Source organism: Drosophila melanogaster, chromosome 3R (assembly GCF_000001215.4).
Source record: "Drosophila melanogaster chromosome 3R".
Classification (NCBI taxonomy): domain Eukaryota; kingdom Metazoa; phylum Arthropoda; class Insecta; order Diptera; family Drosophilidae; genus Drosophila; species Drosophila melanogaster.
The window spans coordinates 28,890,578-28,907,387 of NT_033777.3; the positions used below are offsets into that span (position 1 = coordinate 28,890,578).

General features: G+C 47.3%; 1 protein-coding gene across 12 annotated transcripts in view; it reads left to right on the forward strand.

Moving 5' to 3' along the window:
• Doa (Darkener of apricot) overlaps positions 1-16,810 on the forward strand; it is a gene marked incomplete at its 5' end in the record, with an annotated part of 34,700 nt that overhangs the window by 2,505 nt on the left and 15,385 nt on the right. For 6 of the 12 annotated variants that reach the window (NM_001014680.4, NM_001144648.3, NM_001043300.3 and 3 more), the window contains one exon: positions 10,247-10,445. In NM_001014680.4, the coding sequence (NP_001014680.1) occupies positions 10,247-10,445 (199 nt within the window). Of the gene's footprint in view, positions 1-1,314; positions 1,415-2,624; positions 4,486-10,246; positions 10,446-10,755; positions 10,963-11,965; positions 12,230-12,900; positions 12,999-15,061; positions 16,761-16,810 lie in introns of those variants that run through there. The other 6 variants (NM_001014678.3, NM_001043299.3, NM_001382085.1 and 3 more) reach the window with 6 other exon arrangements.

A 16,810-nucleotide genomic window follows, 5' to 3' on the forward strand; every position in this document is an offset into this window, starting at 1 on the left:
CAGCCTTGAACAAGGGGAAACCTTAAGATTGTTGGCTCTAAATTTACTTATCTATTTCGCACTTTCCTTGCATTTAGGAGTGTAACTTGCCTGAGTGCTTAAGAGATGGAGGGCATGACTTAACATCTGCCTCCACAACATGGAGTGAATAAACAAACTTCCCCGGTGTGAAACCTTTCGAAAAGTCTCGGCTCGTAAACTGGCTCTGCCTACTGCACCACGGGTATTTCCCCCAGCTATCGGAGATGTGGCAACAAGAGTGTCCTGCCCACGCAGCGCTCCGCGCTCCTTGGGACTCGCTTTCTTTGAATGGCTTGTAAACGGCCGTGTTTTTAATGGTGTATGGCTCCATAAAAAAGTGCCGCTCGGGCAGCAGGAGCAGCCAGAGAGACAAATTAACATTTGGCCATATATGGCAAGTGAAATCTGCGCGGGTTCCTGCCAGCTAAGAGTCATCCTCTTCAGTCGGCTTACTGTAAATTAATGCGGACTCAGCGATTTCTTTGTGCTGACCCCCTTCGGGAGGACGGTAGACGTGGGCGTTGGGTCTCCACCAGATCTGGCGGATCCTGGCGCATTGTCCGCTGCATTTCCTCGCCTTAATTTATGCGCCTGCGTATTTAAAGCGTATTTGCATATTACTCAAAACAACGGATAACTTGAGGCGCGACGTTGTCGCATTTATTATTGTTTAATACACTTGGCGTGGCCTTTTTAGGTAGTTGCACCAAGAGCATCTTGGGGAGTTGGCTTAATCAGAGTCGCATTTCGTAATTTATACGCCACTAGCAGCGACCGCTTTCTTTGTCGATAAAGTGACGTTTTCATGCCCGCCAGGGTGCTGCCGTTGCTGTCATTGTTTATTAACCTTTTGCATTTGCCATAAAACACGCTGGCTAAGTGTTCATGAACCACGGCAGCGGCAGATTAATCGACCTGTCCCGGCTCATTACTCAGAAGTTGGTGACATCTTGCAACGCGGAAGTGGCCGAAAAACGCAGCCCAAATATGAAAATCAAACTCAACGATATGGAATACTATTCTCAAATGTGTATTGCCCACATTTCCGCCATGCTCTTGTTTTATTGTCGATCATTTTCGATTTCAATCATTTTTTATTTAAATTACAAGCCATCAATTGGGTGCACGCATGGTGCGGCGAATTCGCCGCTGCCTCGACTGCGTCCCGATCGTCTGTCCGTAAGCTGGTAAACTGGAAATGCGAGCAGCGAAGTCGAGCGGTAGAGGCGGCAGCGCCGGAGGCAGCGGCGGTACAACCGACACTTGTTCGCTACCAACTTGTCGCTCGGCTGCTCAGTCGCAACGACAACTCGAAAGCGAATGGAGGTGCTGGCTTCTTCGCTCGTCGCCGTCGCCGCCGTGCAACCGCCACCAAGTGTTTTTTGAGAGAAATGTATAAGCAGCTCTATATTGTTTATAAGTTTTAACGAAATGCAGTGTGTGCTTCTGAAGCACTGAGCTCCCCGTGTGTTTTGTGTGATTTTCGCGAATTGTTTATGCATCCTGGCCAAAAATAATACCTCGCGCGCCTACGGAATTTCAAATCAGCTCGAAAACAGCCCCCCAATTATTCCAAGAAGTTTCAATGCTGTGCATACAGAGCTTTTAGAGGACAGAAGAAAATCAGTGGCCAGTGGGAACAAACCTTAGCCAACACGCGTTAACTAAGCCAAGATAAGATAACTCCGACTGCGACTGCGACGATGACGCCTACGACTTATCAAGACGGGCTGCACCGAACTGAACGAATGACTTGGAGGAACCGGACGTGCCGATAGTGCTTTTATTGGGCAAGGGATTTCGCATTTATTTCCGATTCCATTACTCATAGCGTCACAACCAGTTGCCGTTCGTCGGCTGCTGCCTGCTGTTGACCCGCTTGGCTGTTTGCCTGTTTGGCTGTTTGACTGTTTGGCCGATCGGGGACCCAAGACTTGCGTTTCCTTTTGCGAATCAGGTTAAAAAAGTAAAAATTGTGAAAACTGGTCGGCGGAGGACCTGTTCGCAGCCGGGTCTTTGAGCTCGGCGCATGCGCAGACACTTTCTACTAACTACGAACAACGTGTATTTGGCTCGTTCAGCAAATTGCATAAAGCCTTAACTGGTTGGGATTTGGGGGTCTTATCAATGAACTTGCCAGTGGCCGGTAGCCTAGTAGCTGGGGACCAATTGGATTTGCCACAGGCTAAATCGCAGTCAAGGTTCAGGGTTATTTTAGTGGCTAATTCAATTGTGGCCCTCGCCGTGCTGACAGGCCAAAAGTGGCTTGCTAAAACAAAAACGAAATGCGGCCAGCAAGAAGTCGCACAAATGCAGGGGGTTTTCTGGGTGATGGATACTGCCGTTGGGGTAGCCCACTCATAAACCATCGAGAACGTGTTAATTACACGCGTTTCGAACAGCCAAATCAGCAGCAGAAGCAACAACAGCAGCTAGCGCCAGCAGACAAGGGAAAAGTGTTCGATAAATTATTGAAACTAAAGGCTGGGCCAAGGTGTTCCATGGAATCTGGCTGACTGGTAGCCGTAGCTTACGTAGTAGTCCGCTCGCGACAAGCGAAGTGTGTGCACAGCATTGAAAATTAATTCTCAAAATTCAAACAGCTAGCGATATACAAATGATAACGATAAAGCTAAAGATAAGCGATCTTCCAAGTGCACGCGTTTAAAGTAAACGTTCAGCGGTTTAAATTTCAACGCCAATTCTAAACGAGATCACTTGCAACAACAAGGAAACAACAGCATTGCCCCGCAGCAACATCAGCAATTACGAATAATTAACCAACGAGCGAGTCTATTTAACAACGAAATAAAAATCATAAAAAGCTAACAAAATGCCAGTCGTTAGTCAACAATATGGAAATGGCTTTCGGCCATACAGCTCCTTTCGAGTGCCGCGCGGCAGTTGTGGCTACGGCAACAACAACAGCGTTAGCAGCAGCAACAACAACCCCAGCAGCAACATGAGCAACAGTGGCCAAAAAGGAGCAGCAGCTGCCCAACCCCTGAGCAGTAATGGAGCCAACAGATCGATGGTGAAATCGATGCCGGGCAGAAACAACAACCCGGCAGCTGGATCCTCCTCCACATCCGCAGCCTCGTCGACTTCCTCCATCCATCAGCAGGGTGTTGTGACGAGTGGCAATTTTGTACGCCAGCAGCCCTGGCGGAGCAGTTACTGCAGCAGCAACCGCCACAAGTTGCAGCCCGAACAGCATCCCCACCATCAGCAGCAGAGACTGGTAAGCGGTGGCAGTGTGAAGCCACTGACGCCTAAACTGATCCGTCGCATCGAGAGCACTTGCTCCACCGCAGCGCCCACACGCCATTGCAAGGCGAGGGCGCCACTACCGTCCACTCAGGCTGCACGCCCGGTGACCACGCCCAGCACTGCCAGGAAACAGTATCAGCCAGCAGGCTCCGTATCAGTATCATCACAGCAACCGATGGGAACCCCCACCAGCCAGAAGCGCACGTATCAGGCGGGACGAATGGCAGCCAAGGAGAACTGCCCAGCTCGCGTGGGTCAGCGCTCCACCAAGAACTATCCGGCACCGCAGCCACCGCTGCCCCCGCGGAGGCAGGCTGCCACCAATGATCTCACCAATGCAGGAGGAGCCGGAAAGGCCACTCCTCTGGCCCAGCGTCGCCAGCTGCCGGCCACGCCCAAGCTGAGCATCAAGCAGCGCAGCAACGGGTGCACACACAATGGAGAGGGAGCTGGCTCCTCGACGGGCTCCAGTGATTCGCACGACTCTCCGCGCCTCAAGAAGGCCTTCTCGAATAAGTTTCCGCAGGGATTGCCCTTTGAGGAGGAGTTTTACGGACGCAATCGCTCCTACTCGCAATCGTCCAGCAACTATAGTTTCTACAGTTCCGTGGGTGCGCCCACAACGCCTCATGATGAAGACGATGTTGGAGATATGGATGAAAAAGTCCATCGTGTTCACTGTGACGACGATGACGAGTTCCAGCGCAAACCGTCCACTGATGAGTCTCTCTATGTGGACTTCTCGAAACTAGTGCAGACCCACCAGCAACGGCAGTACGTGCCTGCCAGCTCCTGGATAAGGGCCTCTCCAGATGAATGCGAATTGCTCCGAAGCAAGCAAACTAGTCAGCTAACACCTGCCCAGCAGAGGAGGAAGAACAGCAAGTACGCACGCTCAATGCACGAGTATCTGTACAGCGATGACCCTGGACAGGCCAGGATCAAGCATCGGTTGTCCGTGGTCGATGAGCCAGAGGATGGATACTACAGCTATGCGGCTGGAACACCGGATCCGCTGCCCTCACCGCCGCCCACGCCCCGAACGGACATCTATGTGGCCGCTGCTTCGTGGGCACCCAAGCCGCTCTACCCCGACCGCGTGCTGTTGCCACCAGCGGATGGCAACAACAATCACCAGAAGCAACAGCCGCGTCGACGGTCCGAGCACTTGGGGTCCACGACGTGTGAGTATAAGTGAGTGTCTCTTCAGCATGCGGAAACTCGAATCAGAAAACTGGAGTTAGCCTTGAGTGGCAGCACAGCTTGCTGACTAAGCGTTCTGTCCGCACTTCATTTAAAGGCACCGAGCACCTCCTCCTCGCACTGCTCTTTGTTTCATCTCCATCTTGAGCTCAACCCAACTCAATCTCGTTCTCGCTGATTTTTGTTTTTTGTTTTTATTTTGATTTTTTTTTTTTCTGTATATTTGTTATTGTTGGCGTTGTGCCGCTACGATTCGGTTCAAGATCTCCCCGCCAAATTTGGTCAAGCACACCGCCCCTACTTATGAGCTGAGCCGCCAGTTGCGGCGTTCAAATGGCGAGCTCCGTCCAGCTCATTAGGCAACCTAAGCGCCGGGCCGGGCCAACTGCAAAGCTTTTAGCGTTCTACCCTCAAGTACGGGACACACTTAATTTGGTTGAGCGCCTCACTCTAGTCCCTTTTTCGTCGCTTTGTTGACTTTTGGGGCCCAAGAGTTCCGACCTGGTTGTTGGCCACTTTCCCGTGTTATATGATTGTGTTGTGCCCATTCGAAAGACCAGCTGATGCTCAGATTCCAATGAAATCTAAGCTCTCATCAATTAACACGTTTTAGGGAACTAATTTAATGTGAACCTATGACGTTTCAGTCAGTCGTTCATTTTAGAAGATCGAATTTCGTTTAATCGTATTCAAATGTATTTAATAGATTTTTATTTAGCTAGCAATTAGCAAATCAAATCAGTTCATACTGCTACTAAGACACATATTTATTTTGAGTAAAGTAGCAAAACGGCGGTAAACTAAGCTTTAACGACTGGCCGTTGAAGTTCTTCCTTTTTTGAATTCCTGATGACTTAATTGCCGCAAATAGCTCTTCCTGTTGAAATATTTTTAGGCAATTATGTCAGCAGCTGGCCAAATGGAATCCTCACTTTGTCAATGTAGGTCTCCGCACCCTGGGACTTTTGATTCGAAAGGGAGTTTTGTGTATTCTGGGCTTCTGTTTCTTGCTCGGGTTCATTTATCTGACGTTTATCACAATCGGAACAAACCGGACCTGTCTCCGCAGACCCATATACGATCGCAATCGATGCTGCTACCGCCGGCGGCTGGGGTAGCCAACTAAAGCTGACAACAAAGCTTAGATCTTGAGCGTACAGTTCTCGATCGATTTCCGACAGCGCAAGGCAGGCCTAATCGAAAAAAAAAAATAACGCCAACGATCTGAAAACAAAAGTGAATAATGGATGCAACTCTCAGCGCCGATTTATATGTTTGTTTTTGTTTTGTATTTTTAATGTTTTTTATTGACTTCCTATAAAGAGTCCGTCGAAAGGTGATTGACTACGCACCGCAAAAACAAATACAAATAACAAAAACTCGCACCCAAACAATGCAGTATGGGGAGATCTTCTAGACTCGATTTAAATTGCACACAAATTTCCATCGCTTCCTTTTTCGCAGCGAGTGTGTGTCTGTGTGTACGTTTGCGAGCGGGCCGAAAGCAGGGAGACATTTGGCATATTTAATTTGGCTTGTTGCTGAATTCGCTTAACTGTTGTTTGTTTTTGTTAACAGTAATGGCCGGCTCAATCCGTTCGAGACTGATGGATGGGGTTACTGCGAGGAAAACGCGGCGGCGGCGGCGATCTCAGTGCAAAATTTCATTACGTTCATTGAACCGGGCTATCTCTCCCTCTTTGCCAACAGATTGAACTGACTCAGACCCAGACCCCGACACTGGGCTGCCTGCTTGAACCCGCCCGGCGTAGCACTTCCTCCCCCGGTGGAGGCAGCTGCTCTGCTCCTCCTCTTTAACTGACGCACAAAGGCCTGTCCATTGCTTGCATTCCCCATCTCACTTACTGCCCGAAGTGCCAATTGATGTTGTTCGCTGTTTGCGCAGACGCAACCAGTGACCTTGCAATTGGCCAACGTCACCTCGTCACTTGGCCCTCGGCCTGCCGGCTCCTCCATGCCCTCCGAGATCCGAGATCTGCCACCCAAATGGATTTGCATAATCCCGCAGCTGTGTTTGGGCTGCTAACATACTTGGCCTCTTACTCATTCTTTGTTCATAATATTTCTGTTTTTCATCAGTTATACTCGGCAATACTCGTAACGGCACTTCTTTTGTCATTTAAGGCTCGCGACAGTCATTTGCATTTCACCCAGTGGTCGAAACCCCCTACTTTTGCCCTCTTGGTAGCTTTTAGACTCTGGGGACAGGTCGAAAATTCCGGTTTCTCATTATGTTTCATTTGAGGACAGAGATACATGAGTATAGTAATGGTTTCTGCTTTAATCAATGAGCAGCCAAACGAAACCAGAGATACGCCATATATATATTTAATCATATTCAAGTTCTGTCGACCAGGGATGGAGTTGAAGTGTCAAGTCGATAAATAGGAAGAAAAGATAGATGGGTATTTAAACATGCCAAATTAATGAATTTTAAATCACAATTATTCCATATAGGGAGTCGACTTTAAGTGACGGATAAATTGATAAAAATTTTCTGTTTCCGGAAGTGTCGAGGGAAAAATGGTATACGTTGGCATAAAACACGAAAGATTTGAGCTGTGTAACCTTAAAGTCATCAATACCAACCATTAAATAGTTCATGAACCAAGAAAGTTCGCCTTGGTCTATTGACATAAACATGTGCTACAAGTCTTCGGTTTATTGATCCGAGTTGTTGAAATTGTTTTGGAAATGTTTTGATTTTATCTCATCTGATGAACTGTCTATCACAAAGTTGAATATTTATTGAGCTGGCATGCCATAAATAGTTCACGAACCATGATGGCAAACCTTGAACCATCCCTAGCATTTCTTGGTCTATTCAACTGCTTTCGGGTATTTTGCGTGTGTAAGCGCATAAAGCCAAAATGACGCATAACTTCTGCAGTTCATTGGAAGCGGGCATTGGAATCCAATTGTTAACGCTTTTTTATTATATTTATATTTGTATAATTTGTTTGAGCGCAGGAGGGGGCGGAGGGCAGATCGCATATGTGCGCTACGTTTTGCCTAATGTATTTATGGCATTTTCAGGGTCAGCTCAAAAAATAAGCTAAATACAACAAAACGAAGAAAAATCTCTCGAGCCGCAACAAATGTTTGTCGGCGGTTGGCGGTGCAGGCAGATCTGGTTGGTGGGTTTAAAGTGTCTCAGCTGCTCTATGTAAATCATGACAAAAAAACTGGTTTTCGAATGATTAATTTCATAATTCAATAACACGGCTGGCTTATAAGAAACTATTTTCATGAGGTTTTTATTCTCGTTCTCGGAATGGCAAGCGAGTTGAAGACTTGCACTCGCAGTAGGTTATTGTTCTTAGCGGATTTCGTTTCGACTAATCTTGCCTACTGAATCTAAATGCTAATTGTTGTCGCAGATTCTTTATCATCTTGGAAGTGGTAAGGTGTACATGATTCGTACAAATTGCTGGCCATTAAGGAAGTTGGTCAAGACAATGGTGTTTAATCGTAGTCAATTGCGGTATTCATTGCGTGAATGGGTGATTTTATTACTTGCGAACATGCATACAAATCCAAGTTGGCAGAAAGAATCGGTCAAGGTCGTCACAGTCACTCCAGGAACTGGTGTCCACATGTTGGGAATGATAAGGCCACAAATGGGATTGGCTTGGCCATAAAACTGTTGCCTCATCTGTGTGCCTGCGAAAAGTCGAGGCCAACAGAGAAAAATAACAATATATAGAACCCCCGATGCGTCTGAGCTGGCAAAATCCTCAAGGGCAGATCGCTGAATGAGGAACTCTATAAATATGGGCGCGATTGTTCAATTACCTCACATAAAGCAGTTTAGAATAAAGATATTTCCATCCTTGAAATAATCAGCAATTCCCGTTGAAGTTCTTTGAAGTGTGAATAGCCTCTTTTAACCCCTACCGGCAAAGCAACTTTGTTTCAGTTCCCCTAATCATATCTTATCTCGATTCCCACAGGCTGTCGTAACTTATTGGCACACCGGGCAATATATCGGTCGAATTCCGACGATTACCCGCAGATCAACCCCTAAGATACTTCGTTTCAGAGCTTGGCTACCACAATGCCATATTTTAAATAACTATTTCTCAAGATATCTTATCTTGTGGTCGCCCATATCGGAGCTTTTCTCGTTTGACAACTATCAAACCCTTTGTTTACATCTACCTTAAGCATGTTCATTGTAGTCCCGTTGAACCCATTACTCGTGTTCTTTTAGGTCAGCGATAATATTTTACGAGGCCTTTTATTAGTCAAGCTTTCGACCTGTTCGACTGCCTTGAGTGAAATATTAAGCCAATTACCTTACACAACGCCGATCTGAAATGCTCCAGTCCAAATTGGGAATCTATTATGAACTTGCTTTGCCATTCGCTTCCTACCCTCCTACCCCTCCCACTCTCTTTTGTTTCTCGAACTCGAAATCGGATTCTGGATCTGAATCTGAATCGGAATCGGAATCAACGAATCATTAATATCCAATTACAGTTGGCCATAAAAGCTGGTCTAATTTGCACGCAGCGCGTCATTAATCATAAATCAAAATGCCGAAAGAGCTGGGCTACCATGGAGCTGTATTCCTTTTATTAACTGCCGCGAGGCCGTAAGCGGCTTTTCCGCGACAGACGCCAGTCAGAGATCACAGATCTCAGATAGGTTCAATTCAGTTCGTGTATTGGCCAAGAGTCTTTCCAGCCTACAGAGCTATCCATCCCAGATGTACAGAGCGTGTGCGCTCAAGTAGTTTTCTTGGCGGGTGCGCAGGCGTTGAGCTTTTGTCATATGCGATACTACCACACTATATGCTATATACGTATGGATGCAGGTCGGAACTAACGAACGAACGAATCGTACTTGTAGCAGCCAATGTTACTTTCAGCTTCATTTCGGTTCTGTGTTTTTCATAATTTGTGCCCAAATTTAGACGCTTTTTGGGGGCCACGTGGGCGAGAAGCAGTGAGCGCGCAACCGACAAAAATTTTCGTAATCGCTCAATGAGAGCTGGTTTTGCCTTATTAGCATATGTGGCGGCTGGTTGACTTCTTGGATCTTGGATTTGGTAGTAGCTTGCTTGATAGGTCAGTTATCTCTCGGCAATCAGCTGATTCATGCCAAGATCGCTGCCCACCCGCACTTGTGCAGCTCGTCATCTGTCTGGGCCCCTTGGCTTCTTGTTTTCTTGGGGTGGGTGTGGTGAGTTGATGTAACATGAGCATGAACATGAGCTCTGCCCGCCAAGCTACCGATGTTATTGACACAGTTTCTGGGCTCGATCGCCGAGTCTAGGGTGCTATGTCGCTGGGTTCACTCAGAAACTGGCGATTGCCTCACATTGTGTCATTCCTCGAACCATGAAGTACTCTCAAAGGCATTTGGCCGACGGTAGAGGTGGGCCGCTGCCAACCAGATAGCCAACAGTAACAGTACCAGCTGAGGTAGCCATCCGGCCGAGTTGATTAACTTGATTGGTAACGCAAAACCGATTCGCCAACACACGTCTCGCACTAGGTGCCGGCTGCCTGGCTTAAGAATCCGGCGGCAAGGCGAGCGTGGAGCGGCTTACTCGCTAAGTAGCTGAGAATCTGAGTGGCTGGCTGGCTGGGTAGCTAAGTAGCTTTCCATGTTGTCCACGCCGCTGGGCGTTGCTCCAAGGACGGCCATTCATCTGCTGTCGCCGGGTGGTTGGTTAGGTAATACCTCAAGAGATCGAACTAACCGGACACCTTTCTTTTTGCAGTTTCGATGACAGCATCTCAACCCGCCGACGCAAGGAGCGTTCGAAGCGTTCGCACCGCAAGTCGCCCGCCGCCAGTCGACGGCAGCACAAATACCGCTACAGGGACGAGACGTCCCATTCGAGCTCCCGCCGGCGGCACCGTGATCGCGCCAAGGACGAACGCGACAGCGGACGCAACAACCGCCAGTCGCAGGCTAAGGTAAAAACTTTTTATTTTATACACACCACAAGTAGCAAACAAGTGAAAATTGTAGGCAGGGCAACGAAAAAAAAAGGAAACCCCAAAGAAAATTCACAAACTGAAAACGAAAGCTAAAAGCAAAACAAAATGGTAAAAGAACAAACTAGGCGGACAGATAGATAATACGAACACACCGGACCGATCTCATTTAACCACCACCTGCGTTTTCCAATCCTTGTGCTGCCATTGCCAAAATCTGTGCCGTCCGTCTGATCAGTGCTAGAAGATCGCTTCCATCGACTCCTCCCCCATCATGCTGTTCTTCAAGCGGTATCTTGAGAAGTCCCAGCAGGTGGCCGATCACTTCGAGAGCTCCCAGATCCCGTGCTACATCAAGATGCGTGATCTGCCGGCGCCACCGGTCGTGGATCACTGTCGCGATCTGATCCTGTCCAGCTGTTCACTGCGTTTTATGCCGTACACGGATGATTGGATAGTCGTTGAGTACTTTGTCGATCACGACAGCGATTATCTAGTAAGCATGTATGTTGTGCTATCAATCGAACCCACCCACCTCCCCTTCCCCTTCTCCTCCTTTTGACTAACCTATCGTTCCTTACTTTTGTGTGCGTCTTGCAGTACACCCTATTCTCGAGTGGATCGGTGAAGTGATCAGCGCGCTATCATGATCGTTCGCCGCTGCACTCGATCCCTCTCTACTTTCTTATCTATGCGGCGTTGAGTTGAGCTAAATTTGTCATTAGATGTGTCACATTGCTCTGGTTCTTGGTCTTCTGGTACAGTGATTACATGGGAAAGTCACTGTAATCAGTGTAACTGAATATGGAAATAAATGCTTCAGGGCTTCAAGAGGCGGAGCACTTGAGTGAGCAGCATGAGTTGATAAGATAGTACTTGAAACAAAGTAACTTGGTTGGGCAAGGCCTTTAAACTGTGTCGAAATTCAGAAACTTAGATGTTACATAATTACAAATAACTATTGGTTTTGTTATTCAAGTGTAGGTTTGAAAAAAAACAGTAGCCACTTTAAATATAATCAAAATTTTAAGAGATAATCATTTTTTAAAAGCTTAGAGCGGAAACTCGGTTTGAGCTGTATTCATCAGTAATAAAATGGTACTTAAATAGAGCAGTTAAGCGAAACCTTGGCAATATTCATGTGCAAATTAAGCAATTTCTATGCGTTCTTCGTGGCATCTAGCTGTATGAAAAACAGCTCTCAATTAAACGAGAACTTTATAGTTCTCATTCACTGTTGGTGGTTCTTTATAGCTACCCCTGTGCCCAACACTCCCCGCTGTTCTAGTTATTTTCGTTCAATTGATCATTTGACATTAACTCGTTGACGGCGGCCAGAGTTTTCTTTGCTGCTCTGAGATGTGATGAGATATTGCTATTGCTGCTGCGGATGATGCGAACTGCTCCTCGCCAGCATTGCCAGTTGCCCATGTCGCCGCCAATTAAGTGGGCTGAGTAACTCGCATAGAATTCCCTCCGCGTCATCGTTTAGTCCCCAGGCCGCCAAGATTCAGTATTTTAAGCAGTTGGAGCAGCAGCTCATCATCCGGAATGGGGCGAATGGCTGTGGCCTGGAAACATATCTGGAGGAGGATGCTTCACCCGGTGACGGAGAGAGCGTGGCCATTACCCGCTGCCTGCTGCTAAAACGGCAACGTAATCACTTTGATCTTGTGGCCCTCAGCGATATGCCTGTGGACAAGTACGCCGGCGACAATTGGATCATCGAGGAGTACTTTGTGGACCACAATGACGACTATCTAGTGAGTCGTCCCCATTCCGAGTCACAGATTGTCGGCGAATATCTTTCGTTTTCTCGTGATGCATTGTCGGTCCTACAATTTTATAGGAACACAACCTTTTTTCAAAAATATTGTGGAAAAAAATATGTACAGTAGTAATTGTAATCCTAACAAATTCCCTTCGTTGTTTTAAACTAAAATTGTTAGTTATAATCTGTATATGTGATATATGTACACATGTCGATTCAAGTCAAATGGTCGTCCATATATTATTCGAATTTCTGCAAACACAAATGTTAAGTCTTCTGGAAATTTTGGCATGATTTATTGGCAATGCTACTGCTTTGACCGCCGCTATATACACCGATTTTACACGGTGCCCACTCACTCTCCCTGTCTATATCATGCCCCCAAATACACACATGTTTATGGGCTCCCGAGAGCGACGCCTTGGGGATTCCTCTCCGCACTGTGCGCATGTTCGTCTAAACTACCTATGGCCCATGGCGCACAGCTGATACTTCTTTCTCGGAGATGCGCGCGCAGCTTCATCCGGCGGAAAAGCATCTACTTGCCATTTGCTCCGTGGCCATTGGAAAATTATAAATACACGCGCCGCCGAAAGTCTGCGCTCTTCTCATCTGCGGCCAGTTTTCGGCTGAGAATTTTCAAATTCGAGGAAACCGAAACAGATTGAAATCTACGTTTGTTGGCTGTGTGTCGCCGCCACTGCTGCCATATAAACCATATAAACTACATATTGTCGTCGCTTCGTCTTCGTCGTGTAACGGTACGGGTACCACGGGGATCCCCCGCACACTCGCTGTCTCTCTCTATCCGGTCAGATCCCCCCGATCTCTATATTGATCGTCTCCTTTCGCGCAATTTGTTTATCGATGTGTGTGTGTGCGTGTGTGGTGTGTGTGCGTTTCTTGTGCTTTGAATATTCCTTTTCTTTTTGTATTTGGCTGAGAAACACCAAATAATCGAATAGAACAATAATTAGAGGTACATACGGAGCGTATGTGCAATATAGAAACGCATTTCGGAACGATAGGATAGGTAGAACAATTGCTGGGCACCGTGACATAATCAAGCGCAAGAACAAAAAACAACCCAAAACTTAGAACATTTAAGTGTTTTAAAAATAAAACAGTAGCAGTGCGGCAAGAACAAAATTGTCGAAAGCGAAAAAAACATCAAACAAAACACTGAGTGTTAAAAAAAAGTGCGCGATATTCATCGGACTGTATTTGTTTAAACAAAACGCGATGCAAGATACCATAGCCAAACTGTTTTATTGACCCCCCGCCAATGGTGGCGAGTGTATAATTCGGAATAATATCAAGTGGGATACCATCCAGCCTGATGAGCAGCTGTGAAACGTCCAAAACGCTGATAGTGAACTTTGCACTTCTCCACCAAGTTTGCAATTAGCGAGGCGAAAGATACTTTTAATAGAAATAGCGTATGGGGATGGAGGAGACTAGTGCAACATTCACTCAATCGAATACACAGATAGAAATGAAGATAGTTTAAAAACATTTTGGACTATGGAATGATATATATCTTCAAACCATATTTCTTTGTTAACTATGTTCCAAAAGTTTAAGGGTCAACAAGTAAAAACAGTTTAGTTACTATTGTGCTTAGATAATATGGTGAATATGTTTTCTGTGTACTCGGAGATGAAGGCGAAGAAGACAACGCAGCGGCCAAGCAAATCAAAACAAAAACTCAAAACTAACAAATGGAGCACACACGTGTGTGTCCGTTAGTGTGTGTGCCACATAGATACAAACTATCTATATGTGCGCTACAGATCGGCGGGATTATTCATCAGGCTGCCACATCATCATCATGTTGATCTCCGCCGCTCCGGCGTCTCCTTCCGCTGCCCTCCATCCTCCACTTTCCGCTTAGCTGGCGTTTTCTATAATTTTCGAAAGCTATTTTCGTAAGGCTTGCATTTATATTTAGTTGCCACAACAAACTTATAGCAAAAATCCAAGACACAAACTTGTACATGATTAAATTTTGGCCATATGATGATGCCAACCAAAATAAAAGTCAACTGGGGTGGAAAACTTTTCCCCTTCAGATTTTCCAACTCGAATGTGTGTGCTTTCGGTACAGTGAAAGCTAAGCCAGAGCTCAGCAAAGATCAGAAAATTAATGGAAACTCAAAGTGAATTAAAAAATCCAATCAGTCGAATGTGATTATCAGAGATCAGAGATGCATCTTCCAAATGAGAGCTGTCAGTTCAATTTGCATGGCTGATCGAGGTTTCACTGTACTGGCACTAGCGTCACACGTACTGTGTACTAGGTATAACGTCGTCCATTTGTTAAAAATAAAAACAGATTTCGAACCGAACACAGAATGGCAGGGAAAGATGCCCAATGAACCCCACCGAGATATCACACATAGGCTAAAACGATCTCTCCAGGGATATTCACACATATTCCACACATCGCAATAGATTTAGGGCAAGGTGCAGATCTTTTGGCTAGAATCGCAAAGGGGTAGGGGGTTTGCTTTTTGATGAGGCGGCGCCGCGATCAATGAGCTCATTGCTGTTTACGATTTGTAATTTGTATATGTCTCTGCTCTATATACCAAAACAAATTGGGGGTGCTATACATGCTTGTACCCATATATATGTCGGATGTATATGGGCGCCAAAAAGAAGCAGTCTTTGGTCGAACGGCGACCATTGATACAATTAGTAAGTCAAGTCGTCGGGCATTTGCCAAAATGCCAATGAGACATTGACATTGAGCGTGCGATCGATTGTTCCGATCCGATCTGATCCGAATAGAACCAATACGAAATAATCCGATGTTGCGCAGGTTTCCTTTGGGGCCAACATTGGCAGCCTCGCGAGTCTTGCCCAGCTAGTCGAACCCAACGCAATTCGAGGGAGCCGCCAGTGCAATATTAGATAATCGAGTAATTTTTCCCCTTGGGATCCAGAAAGAAAGCTGACAATCAACCGAAAAGTTCACCACACCCCTTGGAATGTCCAACGAACTTAGCGAACTGATCGCCCTTGGCTGTCCAGACCTCGCGGCGCAAAAGCCGCAGGGCGGTAGCACCCAGGTGGAGTTGATCCTCAATACTGAGCGCCGCCTGAGCATAAAGCAGATGACGGCCACGGATTTGGCCACACTTAGGGCAGCAGCAGCCGCAGAAGCGGAGGCCAGATCTCGAGCACAGGCGGAGGCGGAAGCTCTAGCAATTGCCCAGGAACAGTTTCGTCAGGCCCGCGAGGCCGAGTCCAAGGCCAGAGCACGTGCTGCCCTCGAGGTGCAGGCTCAGCTGCAGCGGGTGATGGAGAGCGAGAAACGCAGGCAACAGGAAGAGGAGGAACGGCGCATCAGGCAACAGGCAGAGGAGGAGCAGGAGGATGATGAAGACGACGACAACGATGAGGAAGAGGAACTAACCAAGGGTTCCCTTCCAACCAATTCAGGTCCAAGAGAACGCATTGCTTCGCTACCCTGCAACATAGATGATGCCATGGAGATGCACCTTCTTAACGTTTCGCAGCCGAAGGCCTCTTCCAAAGATGACTCACCGCCTAAGAAGAGTACCTCTCACATAGCTGACTCGATTGAGCTGCTGAGAATGCAGCGAGCTGCTCGGGATGCCCGTTCCCACAATCGTAGTCGAGAGCGTTCCATTTCGCCAGATCGTAATCGCGAAAGGAGCGCTGCTCCAGATCGCCTCCAGAGTTCTGCCAGCATGAGCAGCTTGGACTCGGCCAGTGCATCGGCATCCAGACAACCTAGCAAGGCAGGCAGTCGACGTGGTAGCACCACGAGTGCCACCGGTGTGGAACCACCACTTATGGCAGCACCTCCACAGCCTACCAAATTTCCACTCACTAAGACGGTGTCAGCGCCTAACATGGACCGGCGGCGGAGCAGTCTGACATCACTCTTTCCTGGGCCATCGCCATTGGTGGCACCCGAACCATCTCTGCACACTAATCCCGATCCAAGGGTTCAAGAACAGATTGAAGAGGATCGTCGTCGGCGGCGAATGGACGATGGTTACCGTGAGATACCCAGTGGAAAAATGGTGCATCGAACGAAGACACCGCCACCAGTGGGCACTAACCTTGGAGTGAGCCTCAAGCGGGTGACAGCGCCCAGTGGATCGATAACCATCAAGCCCAAGGAATCGCCCATGCTGGGAGTCGTCCTGCGTAGAGTGGAGAAAAAAACTGTACCGCAAAAGAGCATTCTAGACGACGATAAACCACTGTACCACTTCTCCATTGTGCGCAGCGACCACAAGGAACACGTGCCTGCTCAGAAACCAAAACCCAAGCCTGCTCCTCCAGCTGCTAAACCAAGTCCCGGTGGCATCCTTACTGGACCCCAAGTAATTCGAAACGCTCCCAAGCAACCTGTGCCCGTCAAGCCACAGCGTCCTATGCCCGGCGTTCCCATCACTATCACCAAGATCGAGGGCGACAAGATTATCATCATCAAGAAGATCATTGTGCCTAAGAACAGTAAGATACCGGAGCAGTATCTGCAGGTTGGTCGTCGTCGTGTTGGTGATCGCCTTGTGGTGTCTGTAGTTCGTCT